Source organism: Tiliqua scincoides, chromosome 4 (genome assembly GCF_035046505.1).
Source record: "Tiliqua scincoides isolate rTilSci1 chromosome 4, rTilSci1.hap2, whole genome shotgun sequence".
Taxonomy (NCBI): Eukaryota; Metazoa; Chordata; class Lepidosauria; order Squamata; family Scincidae; genus Tiliqua; species Tiliqua scincoides.
In genome coordinates, this window is record NC_089824.1 from 1,851,603 (window position 1) to 1,877,531 (window position 25,929).

General features: G+C 45.3%; 1 protein-coding gene across 6 annotated transcripts in view; it reads right to left on the reverse strand.

The window, feature by feature from the left end:
- Positions 1-2,543: 2,543 nt before the first annotated feature.
- The window catches only part of LOC136648206 (protein EFR3 homolog A), a 52,426-nt gene continuing 29,040 nt past the window's right edge, over positions 2,544-25,929 (reverse strand). For 5 of the 6 annotated variants that reach the window (XM_066624274.1, XM_066624278.1, XM_066624275.1 and 2 more), the window contains 14 exons: positions 20,945-21,109; positions 20,152-20,266; positions 19,088-19,139; positions 17,772-17,944; positions 17,008-17,083; positions 14,885-15,046; positions 14,612-14,743; positions 13,814-13,881; positions 11,122-11,249; positions 9,661-9,749; positions 8,662-8,710; positions 8,019-8,122; positions 6,879-6,928; positions 2,544-5,137 (listed from right to left, as the gene is read on the reverse strand). In XM_066624274.1, the coding sequence (XP_066480371.1) occupies positions 5,032-5,137; positions 6,879-6,928; positions 8,019-8,122; positions 8,662-8,710; positions 9,661-9,749; positions 11,122-11,249; positions 13,814-13,881; positions 14,612-14,743; positions 14,885-15,046; positions 17,008-17,083; positions 17,772-17,944; positions 19,088-19,139; positions 20,152-20,266; positions 20,945-21,109 (1,469 nt within the window). In that variant the 3' untranslated portion in view covers positions 2,544-5,031. The remainder of the gene's footprint in view (positions 5,138-6,878; positions 6,929-8,018; positions 8,123-8,661; positions 8,711-9,660; positions 9,750-11,121; positions 11,250-13,813; positions 13,882-14,611; positions 14,744-14,884; positions 15,047-17,007; positions 17,084-17,771; positions 17,945-19,087; positions 19,140-20,151; positions 20,267-20,944; positions 21,110-25,929) is intronic. The other variant, XM_066624277.1, reaches the window with a different exon arrangement.

Sequence of the window (25,929 nt, forward strand, 5' to 3'; positions counted from 1 at the left end):
GTGGTGTATATGGTTCCTCCCCTTATTTTGTCCTCACAACAAGCCTGTGAGGTAGGTGAGACAGAAATAATAATAGTCATGACATGGAATGAATAATACAGGTGGAGCCTATTTATATGCGTGAGTTCCATGACCCATTTCGACTAAGAAAAAATTACTCTGCAAAGAGTTACTGCAGCCTGACACTTGGTGCTGGAAGGAAACTAAAGCAGCTGTTATCAATCCCCTCCCCTCCTTCACCTCCCCCTCCGTACTTATCCCTCCCCCTTGCCAGCTGTCCCCGCTTCTTTCACAGGTGGGATGCTGAGCTTTTAAGAGTCCAGTCCTATGCGTTTCTAGTCACAAGTAAAGTAAGAAAGTAAAGTCCTTTCTTACTCCCAGGAAAGTGTGGATCGGATTGTAGCCTAAATCTCATGCTTTGGCTTGCAGGGAAGACTTGCTTGCTGGGCTGTTTTGTTTGTGTAGGCTGGAGCACAGGGAGCCTGCACTATCTTGGTCTGAAGGGGGGGGGGAATTTGGCAAACACTCCCTGGGTTTTTTTAAAGCAATCCCGTTACTATCGCACCTGTCCCTGTGTTTGTGTGCGTGAGAGCTCCACCTTGCTGCACGTGCTCTAGTTACACAGGGTTTTCCACCCCCCTTCCCCCCTTCAGCCTCTTTGCTGGCTCAGGGGCTCCAAGAGTGTTACTGTTCCTTCACAAGGGGAACCTCTTCCAGGGCTATTTCCCTGCCTGTCCCAGGCGGAGCCTTCTGCAGTGTTTTGGGCTGCCTTGAAACAGAGTGAGAGGCCAGCTCAGGGCAAAGGAGGCAAAGGTGTGTGACTCTCTGTTCCCCCCACCAGATTGAGAAAAATAATAAAGATAAAAAATTCAAGGATAAATAGGTTGCACCTATAATGACCAGAAAAATAAATGCAGTGGATATTTCCCCACAAGCAATGGATGAATTTCTGCATCAAATGGTATAGAACATGATGATATTATTCCTAAAAGTCACGTTTTCCAGAATTTTCATCACTAGGGTGCCCCCCCCCCATGTCTCATGGGCCTGTTTTGAGTTAGGACAGTGGTTCTCAAATTTTTAACACTGGGAGCCACTTTTAAGAATGACAATCTCTCCAGGACCCACCAGAAGTGATGTCATGGCTGGAATAAAATAAAGCAAAAATAAAATATTTTATATAATTATTTTATTTTGCTTTTCATCAAGCAAAATAAAATTATAAAGAAAAACAGATAAATAAGGGGAAGCCAGCCCTGTTTCACCAAGTGAATTTTCTCTGTAGACTGCCTGCAATAACACCCCCCAACACACACACAAATAAATCAGTGAGATTTTCAGCCCTCCCCAGTGCCCACCTTACCAGCTCAAGCCTGTTTTATTCTTGGGGGGGGGGGGGCTGCCTTCTGGACCAGTTGTTGAGCTCCACTTTCATCAGATTGGGACCAGGTAGCCAGCCTTGCATTCCCCTTTGCCTGACTTGACCAGCAGCCAAGGCATGTTTGCTTACTCACGAGTAAACATGACCAAGTGGCTTACTTTCGCTTTCCATAGGGCTCAATACATGCACCTGCTCAGAGGGAGGGACTTCCTTCTTGGGTGTTTTTTGGGGGCTACATTCATTGGATCAGGACCATTCTGGTGTTGTTGGATTCTTCTCAGCCTGCCCTTTCCAATGGACTAAGGCAAGTTCACTACTCACAAGTAAATGCGCAATATGGCTCAGTTTCTTTCTATAGGGCTCCAAGCATTTTTTGGTTTTTAGGCCATAACTTTTCATGGAAAGGAGATGTATCACTCTGGTTTTTTGCATTGCATACTGCTGCAAATTCTGCATCCAACAGTATATAGCATGATGGGGTTATTCTTAACCACCATGATGTTAGCAATGTTGGATCATTTGTGGTGTCAACCCCCCTGCAGGCCGCTACCTGTGGCGGACCTCCCCTCCACCCCCCACTAGCTACGCCACTGGTCACGCTGTCCCCAGGGCCCCCCACTGTCCCTGCTCACAAGCCCAACAGGCTCCATGCCCCCCCCACAGCCCCTGAGTTCTCTTGCTGCACACCTGCCTGTACCCCTCAGCACCCCACAGCCTCTGAAGGCCTCCTGTGCTCCATCCAGTGCCCCTTCTGCTTGGACCACCTCCCAGAACACCTGGGGGCTTCCTTGCTGGGCATCATAAATTGCATTGGTTGTACAGGGACAGGCCCTGCCATTGGCACAGAACTCCCTTCTGCTTCCCGCTCCTCTGCTGAAGCCAGATGGTGAAAGCCCAGACGAGGACCCGGTTTTGCCTTTGTGGACAGCCCTTTCTTAGCTGGTGATCTGGTGAGAACCACAGAGCCCAAGAGCTATTGGGGGGGGGGGCTGCCAAGACCCTCACACTTCTAGGAATTTTTTCCCTTGTGCCTTATGGCAGTTGCTTCAACACTTACCGCCTCCTAAACAGATCACCATACTCTGTAGTTCTGCAAAAGAACAGATCTGTGTGCCCCAAAGTGGACCCCACGATCCAGACAGAAACGCCCCATTCGCACGAGTCACTTCTCACCATTTGGCTCACTTTATTGCTTACACGTGGCTTGCAGTTCAGTTGAAAGGCTCATTACAGAAAGTGCAGAAGACACAGCAAAGCATCATGAAAACAGGCAGCAGAAGTTATTCTCTGACTTTTCTGTGTTACAGCAGTTTTCATTTATGCCTTAAGATAACGTTCCTGTGAAAAGTTATACATTCTTTTACATTTATCAGCTGAAATGCTGAGGTACAAGCTGGAATGCAGACAAATACCAGCAGGACTCCAAGTGACAAACGTTCAAGCAGTCAAAAGTGTCACAAGTGCACAGGGGTCGGGCCCTGCTACTGCCAAGCTCTTCAGAGATTATTGCTTCAAAGAAACTGTGGCAAAGTGAGCCACACAGATGCCTTGACCCCCAGTCTGGTTTCCGTTGCCTTTGTCAGGGCAAAACACACAATACAGTACGTTGACCTCAAATGTACAACTCACAAGGGGATGAATATTTTGGACCCGGAGTGACAGCCATTCTAACCCAACCCCAAAAGAATGATCACTCTTGCTTGCTCCCCCCTCCCACCCTCATTAAATGCCAAACATTGGAAACCTCCGTCTTGGAAATGTACATGTCCACGGTGCGAAACAACAAAGATGAACACAACCCCAGTAGTAACTCAACGCAAACAGAACACGAAATGCAAGGCATCTATTTCATGCAGAGCTGGTACAGCAGCACCACCCACAGACTACATGAGTGCAAATCAAAGAGCATTCTTTGTTTTTATTATTTTTAAAATTTTGTACAAAAGCCGCTAGAAAAAAAAACAAAACAGCAGTGTGAATGATCTCCTTAGAATGTGCGCCAGGCTTGGATTCACCACAATCTTTTAAGAAAAACGCCACCTGGATGACGGACACCAAGACAATTGACCTTCTAAACCCAAATGTGAAAGCCAAGGGTGCCACAAGGGGTGCTATTTCTGCTCTGGGCAGGGTAGAACTGTGGAGCAGCTGCAAACACAGGGGACTGCTGTAAGAAAGAGGCTGTTTCGTCATCCACTAAGAGCTGTGATTGCGCTGTCAAACTGAAAAGAAGGGCTTGGTTACCAACCCGAGTGCCAGACACATTTCCTGAGAGCATCAACCTCTCAGTGCATAGCTAAACATAGCTAGAAAATAAAAAGATCTTGGGGGAAAGACTAGTCCTCTCCTGCTCTTTTTCTCATTGAATAAACCTAGAATTTTAGAATTTTGTAAGCTGCCAAGTCAACCTGTTCTGTACCCCCCAATCAATTTACAGTCTGGACTAGTTAGTGATGGACACACGCTTTCTGAAATGGATGCAGGAATCAAGAAAGGAAGCTGCTGTTTCATACCACACCATCAGCCTTTAAATTACCACAGCTTGCCAGATACTACTGTGCTATTATGTAGGTGGGGTTGCAGTTTTATTGACACAAAAAAGTGGCATGTGCTTTGCTTCTTGTGTGATGGGAGTTAAGGACCAATTAATCAGAAAGATGCTATCTCTGCAGATAGACAACATCTTGACTGATACAGACACTTGGCTTGTCCATTTTCCATCAGCTTTGTCAATGGAGTCAAAGCAGATGCAAGTTAATGCATTTTTAAAATGCAGCCACTTGTGGCATGGGGAGCAAAGTGGAAGGGGGAAGAATGCACATTGTGCAAACTCCAACCAGTTCCCTCCCCAGGGTTGAAAAAAAGATGACCAAAAAACTATACCACTACTACATGGAAAAATATTTCATAGAATATTCAGTTTCCTTTTTACAATTCCACAGAAAATTAGTAAAAAACTATCATTTTAAAATGCCCCTAATCTCGCCTTCTATATGAAATATATGCATCTCTCTCCTTTAGTTATCCTAAAAGCAGCACTGCAAAAATACATCTTGTTTCCTAAAAGCACAGGGTGTGAACTAGATACCTTAAGACATCCAAAAATATTGCATTTGGTGCTCAAAAGAGGCGTTTCTTTGTCAAAGCAAAACACATGGTGTGGTAAAGAGCCCATGTATAGAAACTCCAGGAAGCACAGCGCTATCTTCAGGTTACTACTGTGACTGAAGGAGCTATCTTGCCTGTGACTGGTTTGGTATCATGGAATCAATGTAGCTAAGTTGCTACCAGCATTGCTTAAGGGGCCACCACTTCTAGACAGTCTCAACATTTTGCCTCGCAGAAACATCAGGTAATTTGACAACACCACCAATATTGCACTTAGGATTTATCTTTATGTGAAAGTGAGAAAATTTAGTAGTAAAATAATTTGATAAACAAGCCTATCTTCAACAGAAAAATGAACAGGGCAAAAGGTCTCTACAAATTCAGGCACCATCTCAGCCCACTTGGGCTACTGTTCAAGGCTATTCCTGAAAACTATCAAATGTGAGCAAGGAAAGATGGAAAACTGAGCTCAAACTCTCAGTCCGGGCTTTACCACAATGTGCTCTAATGGTAAACTATGCCCAGCAGAGGTCAGAAGACACTTAATACACACAAAGATCTGGAAACTTCATCTCATAGACTGGAACGGATTGGTAGTGGGTGTGTCCAGCAGTGATAGTCAGTGTCCCAGATGGGCTGGGTGGGGGGCTGCAAGAGAGGAACAGAAGCGGGTTAAGATCTTGTGGCACATTTCTTCCTTGCGCTGTTACCAGAACCCATCAGAATTGGACCTGCCATAGCCAGTTCTGGACCTGCATTCATAATGAAACCAGATCAGAAACTGATCCTGTGAGACACGCGCCTTGCCTCATGTGCAGTTATCTATTTGAAGATTCTCTAGACCGCCTTGCCATCAAGTTGATGTCAAGCATATGAGATATGCTACCAGTGAGCCCAAACCATTATTCAAGTCTGGAAAACAAACAAACAAAAAACTTCAGCTGTTTTCTCAAGATGCTGGCAAGAGCTGAATGACAGAAAGGAACAGGGGAAAGTGTCGCTGGGAATGACTGCCTTCTTCTTGGTTTTTAATCCGAATCAGCTCTTGAAGGAAGTGCAGCCTACCAGCGCAGACATCTGGGTGCCCCCCCCCCATTCTGAAGGAGTTTGTTTGATCAATAGTATGTTGGAGGTGGTTTGTCTAACCCAGCAGTTTTAAACTGGTGTACCATGGCACACTGGTGTGCCACAAAGGTTCTGCACGTGTGCCGCAAGAGTTTGGGGGACAGTCATTTTGGTAGGTCCATGGGAGGGTGTGAGCCTCCCACCAGCAATGCACTGTGCCTTGTCAATTGTCAAAAAACTTATGGTGTGCCTTGACAATTTTAGCACCTTGAGTGTATGCCATTAGATGAAAAAGGTTGAAAATCACTGGTTCAACCTGTGCAGCACACCCTGCACACGAAGAGGAACAGTTTGGGAGAATCGCCCTCCCAAGTGATTACACAAGCTTACCCAGATACAAGAGGAAGGGCCAAAACATGCGTCCACTGTGGGCATATACATGCTTAAATATGTGAGGCCTATTTGGAATGAATTTGGAGTGCGATACCATAGTCTTCCAAGACTGAAGGATGCCAACCACCATTTGGAATGAAAACTATTGCCTAACCAGCCCTTGTCATTACATTGTATCTCACCGTTCCTTCTATGCAGTCTCCACCCCACACTGTCACATCAACCCTGTGAGGTACATTAGGCTAAGAGGGTGAATGATTGGCCCAAGGTCACCCAGTGAGCCCCATGGTTGAGTGGGGTCTTGAACCGAGGTCTCCCAGTTGTGGTCCAACGTACTATAAGCACACCACCACACTGGCTGCTCCTCTGGTAAGTCAAGAGTTCAGCCTGGCCTTGAGGCTCAGTTCTTAAGCTGTGCAGGCAACATGGAAGCCGCTGGAGCACCAGTCCCTCCCTCAGAAAAGCCTCCAGCTGTGCAGGTGAAGTTCACCCTGCAGACCCCCACTCCAGTGTTGTCCCCATTCCAGAGAGTTGATGCTGTAAAAGGAGTAGTTGCAGTGTGGCCCATTCCCAAGCGGTCCTCTGCTTTCCACATTATCCTGGCAACCTGGGACAGGGAGGTGCAGCAGCAGCGCTGGTTCTGATAGCAATTCTATTCTTTCCTTTCCCTCCCCCCCCCCCCAGTTTTAAGAATATCGCCAGCAACCATAAGCCACCAGCAATAACTGGACACTCAAGTAACTGACTGCTTGACAGGAATCAGTTCTCAGAGGAGGTGAACACTTCTGTGATGCCGAGTGGGTTTGCCAAAATCACAACCCTCTCGCCAGATCCAGCAGCTCTGGAGGCCAGTAGTGAGAACTGCTGCTGTACAGGACAGCACTGGGGAACCCACCCTCTCTACCCCCAGCCTGAGGGCGCCGTCTCTTACCGAATAGTGAGTTCCAGTATCTGAGCAAGCCGGTCATGGAGGAGGTGCGCCTGCAGGTAGAAAACAGTGGTACTGAGCTCCTGAACACATTCCAAAGGTAGCTGCCAGGCCAGGAATATCACTTTGCCTTCCCTTTATTAACAGTATTTATATATTAACAGTATTTATATACCGCTTTTCAACTAAAAGTTCACAAAGCGGTTTACAGAGAAAAATCAAATAACCAAATGGCTCCCTGTCCCAAAAGGGCTCACAATCAAAAAAAAAATATGCAAAGGAATACCAGCAGACAGCCACTAGAACAGACAGTGCTGGGGTGAGGTGGGCCAGTTACTCTCCCCCTGCTAAAAAAAGGAGCACCCACTTGAAAAAGTGCCTCTTACCCAATTAGCAGGGGTAGCTTCACAACAGCTTTCCTGACAGCTTCACAAGTGAGGGCCTCTCACATTGCAGGGGGGTCAGGGAGCTCAGGTCTGAGCAGAAAGAAAGTTCTTCCCCAGCCTTTTCGGGGGGGGGGGAGAAGTAAGGCTATTACTGTGTCTTTTTTGGCCCCTTTGAGCTCAGGAAAAATAACATCCCAGTGTTTTCTGTATTAAACTGGGACCGGCCTGCCTTGTAACGAAGTCATTGAGCATTGAGGTTGGTTGGGGGCATGCATAGCCTGCCCTGTTTCAGTGCCGATGATGCTGGGTTTCAATCTGGCTGGATCCGCAACCTGGATCACTGCCCCGTCACGCGGAGGCCGCCTGTCGCCCCGGGCCAAGGAAGTGGCAGGCACCAGTAGGCAGTCAAGGGGCTCATATGGCTCCCTTGACCAAGTACTGAGCACTTGGCCATTGGCCTGTCTTGACTGTGCTCTGGAAGGCTCAAAGTGAGTCTTGCCCAGAGCTGCCTCTTCAATCTTTTTTCTCCCTGGTCAAACACAACTGCAGAAAAAGGTGACAACTGAGGACAGCAGAGAGACCAGGCAAAGGCCAAAGACTCGACCAACATCACCCAGCAGGCTTGAGGTGGGAAGCTGCTAGAACTCCAATGCAGTGCCTGAAATTCCTCCCTCTAAAAGTGTGTGCCCTTGGCATCTTCCTTACCCCAATCTTACAGTGCTCACTATGCAGGCCTTCAACAGACCCTCAGACTCACCTTGGTCTCACACTGGGCTGCAATCTCCTCAAATGGGGCTTTCTGGAACTTCTCGATCACCAGACGCCTCTTCTCCTTCTCCTGCTCTTCCAAACCAGTGTTGTCTTTGTCAAATTAAAAAAGGGGGAGGGGGAGAGAGGGAAATAAAGATCCCATCTGAGATCCCACAGAGCAGGCTGGAAACACAATTCAGTCCTTGCTAAATGCCTTTTTAGTGGATGAAACACAAACTCTACAATATCAGTCTTGCAAACAGGAAATTGTGCCATCCTATACATGATATCAAATATATGATTATATTTTCTCACTTCTAGATTGCTTGGCATGATAACAGACATGGATCCGTGATCACACTAAACACATTCAAGTACCTTATATTACATTAAAACTCCAATAGCTGGGGACCCAGTTGTCTGGAACACCTGGTAGACTGGCATCAAAATTGCCTGTGAGTGCTCCTGACTGTGCTGGCCTCCACACAGGTGCAGTTGCACCCAGCCTGGCAACAGTGACACCATCAGGCACAGAAGCCGCTCAGGGAAAACTCGAGGGCAGCAATGGGAGTAGGGACCCCATCGCTAGATTTGGACAGTCACAGCAACAGGGGGAGACAAACTTAACAGGAAAGGATGGTGAACCTCACCTATAGCCTTCTTCAGTGCTTCAAAGGTTATTTCCTCTGTGTTGTGGACCTGGATATAAAACAAGGTTTTGTGTTTGCTTAAATCAGGCAAACAGCTGAATCATAAGGAAAAAGCAGCCTATGACTGATTATTTCTCCATCTACTGGCAGTGCATTTACAAAGTAAAGGAAACGAGAAGGAGATGGCAAGACTGCCAGGTAAATGCGGTTACCTGCACAGATGACTGACGTGCAACTTTCACAGTACGACATTTAGCTTTTGTGGGTTGGCTCATTAATGTCTTATAAGAGTAGCCCTGCTGGATCAGACCAGAGGCTCACCTAGTACAGGATCCGGTTCCCCACAGTGCTCTAACCACTGCTGGGAAGTCCACAAAGCACACTCCTGTCTTTGCAGAGCTCTCCTAAAAACTGGCATTCAGAGGTAACCTGCTGCTGAATCCAGAAGTGGCCATTGATCAAACTGTCCTTTTCCATAAAGCTGTCAAATCTCCCTTTAAAGCAGTCCAGGCTAGCACTCATAATCACATCTTGTGGCAATGAGCTCCACAGACTAATTTTGCTCTCTGTGATGTTCTACCTCCTTTTGTTCATCCTAAATCTCCCAGCAATTAGTCATTGAATGATTCCTGGCTCTTGTGTTGAGAGAGGGGGAGAAAAAATCTGTCTCTCCTTCTACATCATGCACAATTTGATGTTTCCATCATGTTCTCCCTTTATTGCCTTTTTCCAAGCTAAAAAGCCCCAAACATTGTCACCTTCTCTCGAAGGAAGGTGTTCCAGCCCTGTAATTATTTTCATTTTGCTATCTGAACCTGAGAGTGGTAACATTTATAAATGACACCTATCGCAATCTGCATGATCATCAGTCTCAGAAACAAATCTTTAAGCTTGTCTAAATCCCACCCAGCACCAAATTATGCTTCCCATGCTCAACATGGGAAGCCAAACAGCTTCTTCCAATACCCACTGCCTGCTCTGACAGAATGTCCCCCTTACCTTGTCATCTGTGCCATTGCCAGGAAGAATATCCACCTGGATAGAGACAGTGTCGACGATACTCTTCCTCCGGGACAGCCTATCTTCATCTGCATGGGCACACAGGCCCCCAAAACACAAACAAACAATATTTATCCTATTTTGCAGAACAGAGGATAGAAAACCCTTGTCTGAGACACCTGGGTTTATTAGTCCCCTTGCTAAGGAACCTATATTGTTCATTCTGACTAAAGGCGCAATCCAATCCAGCCAGATGGGCTGGCACAAGTCTCTTGCACCGACCCAGGAGTGTTGCAAACATGCTGGAAAGCAATGACTTGTGAGCTGGGAAGGTTGGCGCAAGGATGCGTGCTGGTCTCCCAGTACCAGACCCATCCCGAACCTAGCTGAAGGAGGCTGGTGCAGGGGGTTGGGGAGGGTGGCAGGAGGGCAGAATGGGAGCATTTTGGGGTGGGGGGAGGGAGGACTGGGCCTAGGAGGGGGGTAGGATCAGCGTGGGTGACCTAGGCTATTTCCTAACCTCCTTCACAGCCAGCCCAGCTGGCACAGATCTGAGTAACCCCATAGGGGTGGCGGCTGCGCTACGGAAATAAATCCTCTTACTCCGAATTGTGCAGCAGCCACCCGCTACCCCGCTCTGGATATAGTGCAGGCCTGTTGGCTTGCCTGTTTCAGCGCAGGATAGGATTGGTATGTAAATCAAACAAGTATGTATAAGTTTGTCTGCGCTGTTCTGGTTCTGATTGCTTTCAAAGAATGCAGAACGTGAGTGACAAGAGCACAGATATGACAGATGGCTGGGAAGGTTGGGGTGCTGGGATAAGAAGGCTGGTCTCAGGGGACAAGCAGCCACTGCTTCCACCTGCAGGACACCTGACATGTTCTTTTCGCACAGGCAATGCTTCTCCCCACTGCTGCGGCAAGAGGGAGTGTGGAACATTTCAGCCACTTGTGTGGAGGTCCGACCTGCTCTTCCATTGCAAGCAGGGCACCCAAGTGACAGCCTGGCACTTACAGCCCCCATTTTAACGTCAAGTGTTGTTTTCTTAAGAGAGGAGAGGCCACTGGACTCTGAAGGTTCACTGAGGCCACTGAGGGAGGGACGATGGACAGTGGATTCTCGCAGCACTTCTGTGTTTGCCTTCACAGCAGGCCTGTAGACTTAGCAAGGAACTGCCATCAATGCCTGCTTCCAGTCTTCCCAGAACCATCTGCTGGGCCACTGTGAGAAACCGAATGCTGCACTAGATGAGCTGCCTTGGGCCTGACCCAGACGGGCCTGTCTTATGTGAGAGGAGATAGAATGTGGGTGAGAGGGAGGGGATCTTCCAGGAACAAAAACTGCCTGCTGCTCCAGAAATGGGAACTCTGCTGTCTGCCTACTGGATGCTCATGACAGGAGACAGATGAGCCACAAACATTCATTTGCTGTGCCGTAATCAGAACCGTGCAACTGTTTACCTGTCACCTGGGGAACATAAGGAACAGAGAGCCTCTCCACACTGTATCCGCTGCCACCCAAGGATTCCGCAATCTTGTGAGTCAGGAAAAACAGGCTCTTGTCATCCTTGTCTAAGGTTTTGGGAAGGCTGTGAACAGTGCACATGGAGAATCAAGCACCTTACTATACTGGCATTACAAACACAGCCAGTTCTCCATTCATAGTCTGCCTACAGTTAACATTATACTCCATCTGAGCGACTCACTACATGCCTCTTTGTGCTGACAACGCCTCTTGGTTTTCCCCTGAATTCTCTTTGTTCCTCCTCCAGCCACTCCTGGGGTTGCATCATTCAGTTAACAAGTTCCTACTAACTGGGCAATTTGCATCCTGGGTAAAAAAGGTGCCTTTGAAAGTGGTGGCTCTCTTATATTTAGCAGGGAGGGGGCAGCTGCTCCTCCTCACCCCACAACATGTCTTTCCCAGTGACTTTTTGCTGGTGCCCCTCTGGGGTCCTTTTTGTTTCAGAATGTGAGTGAGCCTCTTTGGGACAGGAAGAGAACCATCTGAGATAACCTGTGTAAACCACTCAGATAACATTTTTTGTTAAAAAGAGTACCTGAATATTTTTACAGTGCAATCCTACAGTTGTCTACCCAAAAGTAAATTCCACTGTGTTTAATGGGGCTTACTCCCAGGAAAGTGTATATATGACTGCAGCCTTAAATACCTATTTCCCCTCTTCTAATTTGAGTTATTCTGGGGACTCCTCGGCCAGAGTTCTGCATCCACAGTACTCTGTCACATCAATTTAATCTGGTTATCAATAGCTGGTAACTTATAGGACTCCCCAGATCCATCCTTAGAATGAAACCATGAAGCATAAACCCTTATTTAAAATGCTACAAAGTATCTCTTTTTCTTAAATAGAAGGGCTCAAGAGAAAGGTGAAGAACGCAAAAAGCAACACTAGCAGACAAACGCTTCCCACATACGAAACAGCAAGAGGTTTCCGAGAAAATGATTCTAGGCCAGCAGTTTTCCACCGCTGTGCCACGGCACACTGCAGCCTCAGGTGTGCCACAGGGCCAGAGGAGCAGGCAGCAGTCAACTGCGGGAGAAGCAGCTGCTTTGACCCGGCAGCAGCAAAAAAGGAGCAGCCAGGCTGCTTTGCATCTCCTGCTGTGAGCAAGAGGAAGGCTGCAACCTGATCCTCATTTTCTTGGAAGTAAGTCCCGTTGACTATTATGGGGCTTACTTCTGAGTAGACACACCTAGGATTGGGTATGAAGCCCCTTGTTGCCTGCCCCGCGTGCTGACTGGGCAGCCTGGAGGAGGTCTGGGTGGAGTGAGTGAGGAGGGAGGCAGGGGCAGGCAAGCAGGTAGGAAGCCATCCAGTTTGCTGAGGCCACCAGCCTAAGAATGGGCTGGCTTGGCTCAGGGTCCAGAGAAGTCCCTTCTCCTTGCCACAGTTGCCTGCAGCTCCCCAAAGCGACCCTCCCTGCCTTGCCTTTGCCTTTCAGAGGAAGGGCGCTGGGCCACAATCCTGTCCACACTTTCCTGGGAGTAAGCCCCACTGACTATAATGGGGCTTACTTCTGAGTAGACATGCCTGGGCTGGGCTCTCAGGCTCCGCTCCTAGCCCCACTTCCCTGGGAGTAAGCCCCTTTACTATAAGGGGACTTCTGAGTAGACACACTTGGGATTGGGTTTTTGGAAACACTTTTTTCTGAAATACAGGAGCAGGCAATTGGCAGTGGGGGGGAGAGAATGTGAGGCAAGTGATTCTGGACCTTGGGAAGGTGGGGATGAGTGAGGGGAGGGACAGTAGGAGAGGTGCTAACTGCAATTAGGAGAGGAGGGGGAAAGGGGCCTGTGGGAGGGGTGGGGTGGGGGAGAGGAGGAGAGAGAAGTGCCAATTGCCTGCTCCTGTGTTTGAGAAAAAAAGAGTGCAACCAAAAGCCCAATCCTAGGCATGTCTACTCAGAAGTAAGATCCACAGGCACATTCCCTTCCAATGTCCCCCCTAATCTTTGGCTGCAATCCTAACCACACTTTCCTGAGAGTAAGCCCCACTGAACAAAATAGGACTTACTCCTGAGTAGACCTGGTTAGGATTGTGCCCTTTGTCATGTAATGAATTAATTATATTAATTAAAATTTAATTGTAATGTAGTAATTTAATGTAAGTAAAAAAACTGGGAGTGTGCCTTGACAGTGTGCCGTGAGCTGAAAAAGGTTGAAAGTGGCTGTTCTGGGCAGTTCCTGGAAAGTCAGGCCTACCTCTGCCTCCCTCCTTCCGATTTCCAGCAGCAGGAGCACATGCTATTTGAGGCTTTGTGCACATTCGCCCACATGCTGAAAGGTGCAAAACTTAAGAGGAGCTCTTCTTTCATACTACTCACATTACCAAAAGTATGTTTGTAAGCTGCCTTTCACAGCTGGAGTGGACAGGGGGGAATGAAAGCACTTTTTGCTTGGGAGTGATTGTTCTGTCTTTGAGAAATGTTTCATTCAATATAGCAAGAGAGTAGAAATGTTTTTAGGGCACTCAAATCCAAAGCAACATGGAGATTCAGGATTTGTTCATTAAATCCCTCTCCCCATCTCTATGCCAGAATTAATAACTGGCTGTGCTGTGCTGTTCAATAACTTCTGTTCATTAGTTTATAAAACAACAACAAAAAATCCAATCACAAATGCAACAGATACCTGCACTTCTCTCGGAATATGGTTTCTGGCAAAAAGTATGGGGCTTCCACAGTTCTAGTTTCAATGACCTGAAAAATGGAAAAAAGTTACCTGTTAACCAAACAAAATGAAGTCAGACTTGCAGAGGTAATTATTCTCCATTTGTATGGAGATCCCTAACATTTACTCAAAAGTGGATCTTACTGAATGTAAACAGAGCATCCATTTAAGATTTACCGTTATGGTATGGGTAGGGTGGTTATCCTAGGTGGAGAAGAATGGTCATTAATGTGAACGCAAACACACAAACTGAAAATTCCACATCACAAAAATCTAAAGCTCACGTCTTTTACAAAGTCTGGAAAAGAAGAGACATCCAAGGCAAGACTGAAACAGAAACTCCTTGAAATGAGACTAGGCTAAAAAGAGCATGCAGGTTCCATTCGCTTCCTTGAGGGATCTCAGCATGTGTTTTCTCAATGCATTCACCAGCATTCTATAACCAGAGCTGGCTGCATTCCAAGGGGCAAGCCACTCTGTCAAGCTGGACACGGGCATTTACAATGAGGGCAGCTAAACAGAGGAAGCTGCGGAGAAAGAGGACTGGGCTCAGAGGCAAGAGGAGAATGTGCACAGAGGGCACGTTGTGAGCAATTGTGACATGTGAGATCGTAGAATGTGTTCACTGCTCACTATGCACAGGGCACCTTAACTGTCCCATTAAACTGCAGGGCTGTTAAGTCACTGATTGCCAAGCGGAACGCACAGTGACCTCCAAGAACAGAGCAGGAATGCAGAGGACAACTGCCACCTACAAACCTTGCTGATGTGTTGACAGAAGGCAGGCACTGCAATCATCTGGCTCAGGAAGTTGAGGTACGCAGCCACCAGTGCCATGATGCTGCAGCGGCTGAACATAGGCAAGTTGTCCTCGTTGAGAATAGCAGTGTCCTGGGCAAGGGGTCAGAGAAGAAAAGCCAAAGTATGGAGATGAGAGCTCTGACCCCGACTCAGGCTGGCCAGACATGTCAGCGAAACAGGTATGCTGCACAACCCTTCCAGCTGAAGGTCGGGCTCTCCCCCCCAACATACCTGCAAGGCGATGGCCAGGCGGATGAGGTCAGTGACCACCTCTTCGTTGGCCAGCTCAATGGTTATCAGAGCAAGAGATGTATAGAGCAGCTCAAAGTTCTTATGGACGTTATCTTCTTCTTTGCAACCCAAGTAAACATGCCTATACAACTGCTGGCCATGCTGCAAAGGCAAGGCAAGGATCAGACAACGTGAAGGCCGAAGGCTGATGAATCTGAGGAGCGGATTCCCGACAATATCTTGCTTCTTTTCTTGCACCTGTTTCCTGAATCCTCACCTATGACCTGGATGAGAACGGTTACGAACTCCCTCTTGCTGCCTCCCCCAAGACCAAACCCTCATTCCCCTCCTCAGTCAGTTCAACACCTGCTTTGCTTGCAGAAATTCCCTCCTCCAATCTCTGCCAACCCCAGTTCAACAGGATCTGCCACCAGCAGCCAGAGAGAGCACAAGGTGTGGAAAAGGAACATCAGCTGGTGAGTTGGAAGCCGGTGGGGAAGCCCCTTCCTCCTCTACTGCTTCTATCTGTGGGAGGTGGGTAGCTCCCAGTGGCACCTTGGGAGTGTGACAAGAGCAAAGCTCCAGTCCCTTTTCCTTTTCTCCTTCCAAGATGGGTTTGATTTTCTGGGGAAGAAGGAGGGAATCCTTTAGGAAGAACAGCTTTCACTTGCTCTCATTCTCCTGGCTCATGTGCCCGCATTTTAAGCCAAGGACTACTCTAGTGCAGTGGTTCCCAAACTGGTGGGTCACAACCCACCAGCCAGGGAAGCACTCATCCCTGCCCCACTTAATGGGCAGGGTGGGGGGGATGGCAGCAACATGATCCCCAAGACTGTGTTGCTGCCAGGAACAGAAAGGTTTTTTTTTTTAAAAAAAGAACTTACCCCTGGCAGCGATGGCCTCCAGGCTGGGGGGGGAGAGAGCCCCACGGACGCCTTTTCAAACACAAAATCGGAAGTGGGTTCTGATAACTATTTTTACTCATTCTGAGGCTTGGGGAGCCCTGTGGAGGCATCTGAGAGGCTCCCTGCACCCCCAGAAGTTGGCACTGCCAGAGGTAAGTTAAAAAAAAACCTTCTGCAACCTGGGAGCAGCCTGATCCACACCATCCCACAAGGATCACAGAGAGAACAGGTAGAAAGGTCACTGGGTCATAGCTTGACCCCTTCTGGACAACATCCTGCCCTCTCTGGATAGCAGACGTCCATGCCCAACAGTCTCCTTGCCCAAGTGCCTGGTGGACTCAGGAGGTGGTCTCAGGCATGGTGCTGACTGTAAGGCTGTTGTTCTTGGGGGACTAACACATCCACACTACAGCTCCTCTGGAAATAGCTCCGGATTTCACAGCCTTTTGGAATACCCTTCCCATGGAGGCCAGGTAGGTGCCCACATTGCAGGCCTTCATGCACACTGTTAAAACCTACTCATTTAAGAACACCTTTCGCAACCAACAACTTCTTAAGTTGGTTTTGTGTTACCTGCTATATTTTGGATTGCTGGAAATTAACTTCCTGTTATTGTTGATTCTGTTTTGATGGCTTTATGGTGTTATTTTATGTTGTTAACTGTTCTGGGTTCTATGGGAGGAGGGTGGCATACAAGATTTCTAAAGAAATAAATCTCAGATAGCAGGAAAAATCTTGGCTTCAGAATACACCTGCCAATCAAAGAAGGTAATACTGAACTAGATGGATTGATGCTCTGGCTCTGTATAAGGTAACTTTGTCAGTTCTTCTCCAGCCCTTCCACTTTTGCTCCTCTTTTTTACCATCTCCCCAAGCTAGCAACCACTTTTGTTCCCTTTTCAGACAGCTTCACACTGCTTCACTGAGTGCATTAACAGGTCCCTGCTCTTAAGGAGAGCTCCGCCTTGCAAGCAAAAGGCCTCACGCTCAATGTGAAGTGCCTCTAATTAGGACTGCCAGCCAGCACAGACAGTAATGAGTTCATCTGGCCTGCGGCCTGACTCGGCGCAAGGCAGCTGACGCATGTCACAGCTGATGTTCATATGCAAAGGAAAACACTGCAATTCAAAGGAAGTTTTAAAGGGTGCAGAGGAGAAGCCACACACTACAACCCCAATGTGCCCTCTTCAGCAAAAGTTAACCTGTTTTTATGATTACCTTCTTCATGAAGCTCACATCCTGCCGTGAAATTTTGTCTCGCTTTATCTTCAAGTCAGACACATCTGGTATTATTCTAGAAACAGAACACGTGTGTCACTCTTAACTGCACTCATAATCTTAGGTGTGCTGAGCCCCACACACAATGCTGTTAAGCATTCTCTTCTAGGCATTCAGTTTTCCACTTTTAAGCACACTACATAAAAAATGTACTCCGTAAAATGGATTGGGCATGTCTGTACCTATAATTAAATTGAAAAATAGTGGAGATGTGTTTATGCATCTCCATCATCACAACTTGTTTGGCCACAAAAAAATTTGTTTTTCAGAGGTCTCCCCACTCCTTAGACCACCTCCCAGATACGACCAGAAGTCAACAACGCAAACCAGAAGTTGCTTCTGGTTGCATCCAGGAGGCCTTCTGAGGAGGCTGGGAGACTGGTATGACCTCTGGCTTCCAGGTAAGTTACTGCAGCACTCCAACCCTGGTCTCCCCACAGATTTCAGCATCCACAGATTTCAGTATCTGCAGGGGTTTTAGTAGTTTTATTTATCTTATTTACTACATTTATATCCAGCCTTTCTCCCCAAAGGGACCCAAGGCATTATGGAACCGATCCCCCATAGATACTGAGTGCCCACTGTAACCTGAAAAACAAAAAATAAGATGCTGTCCTCCGTTTTTCTATTTTGGTTTAGTGCTGGATGAGGTTGTCTAATACCCATGCATGACTCAGGGCTGCCTTCAGCCAGGGGTGTGCTACCTGATCCCTCTGAGCTTTGCTCTGTTGTCATGCCGATCAATGAGATTGTGTAGGATTTCCAGAACTAGTTGCCGAAGCTCAGAGTCCTCCATGAGTGAAGATGATAGCAGAGGGTCGAGAAATGGGGCTGAAAGGACAGTCATAATGCTCTTCGCATTGTATCCTGAGGTGACCTGCCGATGAGGTTGAGTTAAATGATTTAATTAATACTAATGCAAATCTATTTCATCCACAACAGTTCGATCAGCAACAGACTGAATGAGGAAAAATGTTATGCAGGGTTATGCTCAAATAGGTTGGTACATCTCGCCTAGATGCCTTTAAGAGGGGATCGGAAAAATTTCTGGAGGAAAAGTCCATCAGAGGTTACAAGTCATGATGGGTATATGCAATATTCTGATTTTAGAGGTGAACTACCTCAGACGGCCCGATACAGGGGAGGGTACCAGGACACAACACAGGTTGTATCTTGCCGTCTTGTGTGCTCCCTGAAGCATTTGGTGAGCCACTGTGAGATATAGGAAGCTGGACTAGATGGGCCTATGGCCTGACCCAGAGGAGCTATTCTTATGTTCTTAGTTATTCCTGACATTAGAATCATGTGTGCCCATCTCCACACATGCGATATTCTGCACATGGTGGAAGGCATGGCATGTAAATCTGAGACTTTCCATGCCTCACAGCAAGAAGGATCAAATTATGACGCAAAGAGTGGCCTAACCCTTTAGTCATCATTCCAAGCTGAAATGAAGAATTTAAAACATGAATGAATCATGTATCATATAGGATCACTGTTTAGAATTGGAAAGTACCCTAGAGGTCATCTCGTCCTACCCCTTGTACAGTGGAGACATCTGCTACATCATTCCTGACAGACAGCCACCCAACTCTGCTGGAAAGCCTCCAATATGGGGGAGCCCACTATTGCACAAAGTAGACGGTTCCGGTACTGGACAGCTCTTACAGTTGGGAAATACTTCCTCACACCCAGTCTATTCCCTGTAGTTTTAGGCCACTGGTTATAGCCCTGACCTCGGGAACCACAGAGAGCAGGTCCTCCTTCTGTGTGACAGCCTTTCAGCTACTTGAAGACAACTGCCATATCTCCCCTTGGGTTTCTCTTCTCCAGGCTAAACATACTGAGCTCTTTTAACCATCACTCATAGGACTTTGTTTCCAGACCCATCAACATCACTGTTGCCCTCCTTTGAGAGAAACCTAAGATGCTGGTATCATTGAAAATGTAGGCATCGCCTTATCCCATGCCACCCCACTCAAAACCTTCAACCCAGCTGTGGAAGCAAGATCAGGCTTACCATTAACAAGGATCTCAGCAACATGACCTGAATCCTCCTGGTTCCCAAATCTCTGGAAAAAGCAGGGAGAGAAATGCAGTTTAAGGGGAAAAAACCAAGAGAAAATTGTTCTGTTTACTAGCATGTACTATGCATGCTTTGAGAACAAGCAGCGCTTTTGACAATCAATGGCAGAACTGCTGCAGCTAGTCACATAGCCCCCCTCCAAGGAAAGCAGCTCTCTCAAGGCCACCTCTCACTCACAGCTCTCTCAAGGTCCCTCTCTCAAGCTGCCACCTCCCACTCACAACACAGACTGGGAAAGAACATGGTTAGCAGCACATGCCCTGTACTTATAAAGGACAACAGGGCAGACTCTGTGTTTGCACTTCAGATAAGAGCACTGTGGGAGGGGCAGCATCTCATTCCTAAGGCCTTGCCAGCCATTTCCAGCTCACAAGATGCTAGGAAGCACTGGAATGGCTGTTGCTCTCATACTATCATCGAGACAGATGTGGCTGGCTCATGACAGGATCTAGCATGTCACATGCCTGACATCACACTTGCTACTTGCATTGGGAAAGAATTAAAAATGGCCAACAGCAGCACAGGAAGACAGCAAGTGACAGGCAGGCTTCCTGCAAAACTCCCAAGATGCGCACTGGGAAAGGCAATACTGTAAACAGGAATACTGGTTTGTGGAAGAATTTGACACTGCTTCGAACTTTTGCTCCTGCCACTCTTACACCGTCATGAACAAAGCACTGCAGTCCTGGCAAGCAGTCAAATACTGGGAGCGGGCCTGCAGCTCAGGAGCAGAGCATGTGCTGTTTAAGCTTTGCTAGGTAATAAGCAAACCCTGAAACAAACTGAAAGCAGTGCAGCTGGAACAAGAGCAATGTGCTCCAAGACATATGCAAGGGACAGCACTCCGGTTGCAGCAGTTTATACCAGCTGAAGCATTCGGACACTTTTCAGAGTGCATCACAGCCATCTGTAATACTACCAATATAACAACAAGAAGAAGTTTTAACAGCAGCAACTGGGGGCTGAAAAAGAGAACAGGGCAAAGGGAAAATACAAACCCAAGCTGGCTGGTGTCCACAGTATGAGACATGGTCCCAAACACAGGGACTCTTCCCATAACAAACATCATAATCTCAGAGCGCTGGTAATCAGGGAGGTTGCTTCCAAAGAAACCTACGGAACAGAAAGGCCACAGGAAGGAAGGAAGGAAAACCAAATTTGGTCCATCAGTTCACATAATGCTGAGCAGATCTAAGAATTCAAGGAGGGAATGGAGTCCATCTCATTTAACTTGTCTCCTTCCCATACCTTCGGGGATAAGGGTGCTTTATATCACCAAATCAGAGTCACAGTAATCTTTTCCGTTCCATTCATGGTTTTCTCACAAGAGTTGTCTTCCAAAGGTTGGGCTTATTCTGAACACAACAAATTTTAAGCATTTCCAGGATGTATTGTCCCTGTTTCTGAAAACAGGACTGAAACACTGGTCCACAAGGAGATACTCCAACATCCCCTCACCTTGAAGAAAGCCTTTAACTGTTGCACCTCACCACATGGCAACTGAAGTGACACTGAAACATTTGTTCTTATGATAAAGATTTGGACTGGCGAGGCCTAAATCCAAATCCCTATTTAGTCATGAAACACACTGGGTGACCTCAGGCTAGTCACAATCTCACAATCTAACCTACCTCACAGGGTTGTTGCAAGCATAAAACAGAGTGGTGGAACAACAAATGCCCCTGAGCTCCTTGGAAGGACAGGATGAAACCAACAATAAATAAGTGCAATCCTTGTGAGATTCTGGTTTATGGCTACAGTACAGTCACTTCAAAAGCATGCCCAACTCACCAATGGTTTGAATGATGGCATTCTGGACAATCTTTTCATCGCCTTCCTTTGCACGGGTGTTGATGTGGGGACTGCCACCAGAGCTGTGCCTGTCACCCAATTCGAAATCCACACTCAGGCTCAAGTGCTTCAACAGTGTGTTAAACACTTCCAGAACAGTTGGGCCTGCACAAAAGGTGACAAATGTGTTGGGGAATAACAACACTGAGTAGTGGTTATTAGTTGAGTATCTGGTTCTTTAATGTTGAAATTCTATGTGATCCCTTTAATGGTCTTCTTAAAGAGTGTGTCCCCTTGCTGATTCCTCCTTATGTATATATAGCTTCTTGTTTGCTGACTTTAGTAGAACAGGAGAGTGTATTTTAATCTCTGTTTTAACTATTGTTTTAGCATATTTGCATGCATCCAGGGGCAGCTTTTTAGGGCTCCTGGTCTTCTAGTTTTAAGAACCTTGATGTGAGAAATGTTTGATAACTGCATCAGATTGTAAGTAAACTGCCTTTGTTCTTAACCTTTGGATCTGAGTTTTTGTGCCTTAGCTTGCAAGCAGCCTGGGTAGAAGATTTTAAGAGTTTTTGCCTGAACCAACAGGTTATGGGCCCAGGTCAGTGCTTTATATAAGTGAGTTTTTTTAATATATACTCCTTGAATTAGTTTTTTTTTCCCTACCCATTTTTGAAGGCTGCTTTGCTTATATTTTTTGAGTAATTATGGCACAAGGAGGCACAATCTATCAAGCAGTGGAAAAACTGAATCCTCATGCTTTCCAGGAGTGGAAGTCAAGAATCAGAATGGACTTAGAACTACATGGAGCTTTAATCGCTTTAGATGATGAATGCCCAAGTAGTGGAGGTGAAGCAGTTGTTGAATGGAAAAATGCAGACATAAGGGCAAGATCAATTATAATGAGATCTCTTACTGATGAACAGCTGACATACATTGAGGAGGCAAAAACAGCAAAGGAAATGATGAAAAATCTCACTGATGTTTTTGCTAAACTAGGTGGAAAACATCAAGGTTATTTGTTGAAGGCTTTGGGACGTATGAATTTAACATCTAAGCAAGATTGTGAAAAGCATATTCATGAGTTTACACAAATTTTGAGAGATTTGGAATTGATTGGTTTTAAACTGGATGAGGATCAGCGTGTTTGGATTTTCTTGGGATCACTGGATGAAGACTTGTTTGGTGCCTTCTCAAGTATAGTGTTGGGACATGAAACCAATCAATTCAACAAAGTATTAGCTGAATTACGAACATATTGTACCTCTTACAAGTATAAAGTGAAGACTGGCTCTAACTATAAACTACAAGGGAAATTTCAGGATAAAGACTTATTTGTTTGCTTTTCTTGTGGGGGTAAGGGCCATTTTGCAAGACAATGCCCCAGCTCAAATTTTTGTCCTCCTAGAATAAAAGGAAGGAATAATAGGAGAGGAGATAGTTTTCACCCCCAGTGGAATGTAAATAGTAGAATCTTAAGTGAAGAGAGTAATTCTTCTCAGTGTAAAGATTTTAATGTAGAGGGGAATATGCAGTTGACAGAAATATCAGTGAAGGATGAAGAGAAAATTGTAGGAAAATTTTTAAGTTTAACCCAGCCTAACCCAGTAAAACAAATTTGGATAGTGGACAGTGGGGCTACAAGCTATAGTACAGCAGATAAAGAGTTTTTCTATAATTTGAATATGAGCACAGGAAAGGTTGTTACAGCAAGTGGACAAATTTTAGATGTTACAGGTGAAGGACAAGGAAGATTAAGATGTATAGCTGATGATAAAATTGTCAATACAGTAGCACATAATGTGCTGTACATACCAGGCTTGCAAGGAAATACTTTGATGGTATCTCAACTGGATAAGAAAGGACATGACATCAATTTTCGTAATGGTAGATGCACTATAACTAAAGATGATAAGCTTATTGCGCAAGCCTTTTTGCAGGATGGTGTGTATGTTTTAGATTTGGCTTGTGAGAAAGTAATGTATATAAAGGAAGGTTGTAATCAAGAATGCCTCCACCTATGGCATAGAAGATTTGCATATCGAGATGTAAATGCTATTCAGGATCTTCAAAGAAGGAACCTGGCAACAGGTATAAAGATAAAGCCTTGTGATAATCATAATGAGAGATGTATAGATTGTGTAAAGGGGAAAGGTAGTCGACCATCCTTCCCACAAAGGCATGAGCAGCGTACTATAAGACCATTAGAGCTAATACATAGTGATTTGTGTGGACCATTTCAGGTTCCATCTATAGGCAAAAACAGGTACTTATTAACCTTTATAGATGATTATTCTAGATATTATATGATTTACTTACTTAAAGAGAAAAGTGAGACACATGAGGCAATTAAGAAATATGTGGCAGTTGTGAGTAATAGATTTGGAAGGAAACCTCAGAGTTTGCAGACAGATCAAGGTGGTGAGTATTCCTCACACCTTACACAGAATTATTTAGAAGAGCAGGGAATTATACATAGATATACAGTGGCCTATACACCTGAACAGAATGGAATTGCAGAACGTAAGAATAGATCTTTGTTAGATATGGTAAGATGTATGCTTATAGATGCAAAATTACCATATCAATTTTCGGGAGAAGCAGTAAATACAGCTACATATATACAGAATCATCTGCCCACTAAGGGAGCAGCAGATGGTAAAACCCCATATGAGTTGTGGTATGGTAAACCACCAAGTATAGAACATCTTAGAGTGTTTGGGTGTAAGGTTCTTTCGCATATTTCGAAGGAAAAGCACTCTAAATTAGATCCTAAGACTGAAGAAGGTATTTTTGTTGGTTATTCTGAAAACTCTAAAGGTTATCGTGTCATGGATTTGAATACAAGTCACGTGACAGTAAGACATGTATTACATTTTATTGAGGATGAGAAAGTAGATAAAAGTCAAACCTTTTTTGATGAACTGGCAGAACCGGATGAGAAGTTTATACTTGTTCCAGCTTATCAAAGTAATACATCTAGATCCTCGGATTTAACCCCAACGGTTAATGTAGAATCAGAAGGGGAAGTTATACAGGAATTAGATCCAGAAGCCAGTACATCAGTAAAGGAAGAAGAATTGCCAGGATTAGATTATGTCTTGGAGGAAGATCAAGTCATCATGCAACAACCTAGAAGGCCACTTTGAGATAATAAAGGTGTACCACCTGTCCGGTTAACTTATTCTGCAAGATTGGTGTCAGAGTGTGAGCTAGAATCATGGGAACAGGTTGAAAGAATGCCTATGGATGAAGCAAAGAAGTGGAAAGATGTAGCTCAAGAAGAGATGGAGGCGTTGCATAAGAATGGAACATGGACTTTAACTCACTTGCCTCCTGGCAAGAGGGTAATAGGTTGCAAATGGGTTTTTAAGCTTAAACAGGGTGTAAAAGGGGAGGTGCAACGCTACAAGCCTAGGTTAGTTGCTAAAGGCTACTCACAGAAATATGGTGAGGATTATGATCAAACTTTTGCACCTGTTGTGAAATATACAACTATACAGATGCTTTTGAGTGTCGCTGCATCTAAAGAATTGTGTGTTAGGCATTTGGATGTAAAAACTGCCTTTTTGCATGGAGAAATAACAGAGCAAATATTTATGAAACAGCCACCCGGTTTTATAGATCAAAAGAGACCAGATTTAGTGTGTAAGCTCCATAAAGGGTTGTATGGATTGAAACAAGCTGCAAAAGCTTGGTATGAAAAACTTCATCAAATGCTGACACAACAGGATTTTAAGCAGGGACAGGCAGATCCATCTTTGTATACAAAATATAGCAATGGTAAATGGATGTATCTTTTGGTCTATGTTGATGATTTACTATTGATTTATGAGGATGAAAAGGATTATAAAGATATTGTATCTCAACTGAATAGGGAAGTGGAAATTAAAGAATTGGGGGATGTAGTCTTTTATCTAGGCATCCAGATTGAGAAGGATGAGGAGGGAAGTTACTTTCTTAGTCAAAAACCAAAGATTCTAGATTTAATAGAATCTTTGGGACTTGAAGATGCTTATTCAGTTGTTACACCTATGGAAAGTGATTTCTTTAAGCAAGGAAAGACTGAACCTTTGTCTAGTAATGATAAGTATAGAGAAGCTGTGGGAAAATTACTTTATTTATCCACAACTAGACCAGACATTGCTAATGCAGTGGGAATTTTGAGTAGAATAACGCACTCTCCCACACAGTTAGATTGGATTGGCATTCAAAGGGTTGTGAAATATTTGAAAGGAACATTGGATTTTAAGTTAAAGCTTCCAGCTAGAGATAGCCCAAAGTTGGTAGTATATACAGATTCTGATTGGGCAGAAGATCCTTCAGATCGCAACTAGTGGACACTTGTTTATGTATGGTGATGGAGCAGTGAGTTGGGGAAGTAAAAAACAAACTATTTTTGCCTTATCTACTACAGAAGCTGAATTGGTTTCATCGTCTGAGGCATGTAGGGAGGCAACATGGCTTTGTAAACTACTGAATGATATGGGAATGCAAGAAATACTTCCAGTGCAAGTTAAAGAAGATAATCAAGGCTGTATAAAACTGATGCAATCAGAAGGATATAATGCAAGAACAAAGCATATAGATGTAAAGTATTATCATGTACGTGATTTGGTTATGCAGGGTATTATTAAGATCAATTATTGTCCTACACAAATGATGATAGCTGATTTATTGACAAAACCATTACCAAGAGATAGGTTTCAGAAATTACGAGCAGAAATGAATCTTTTAGATTCACTTACTCAGTGTTGAAAAGGGGTGTTGGGGAATAACAACACTGAGTAGTGGTTATTAGTTGAGTATCTGGTTCTTTAATGTTGAAATTCTATTTGATTCCTTTAATGGTCTTTTTAAAGGGTGTGTCCCCTTGCTGATTCCTCCTTATGTATATATAGCTTCTTGTTTGCTGACTTTAGTAGAACAGGAGAGTGTATTTTAATCTCTGTTTTAACTATTGTTTTAGCATACTTGCATGC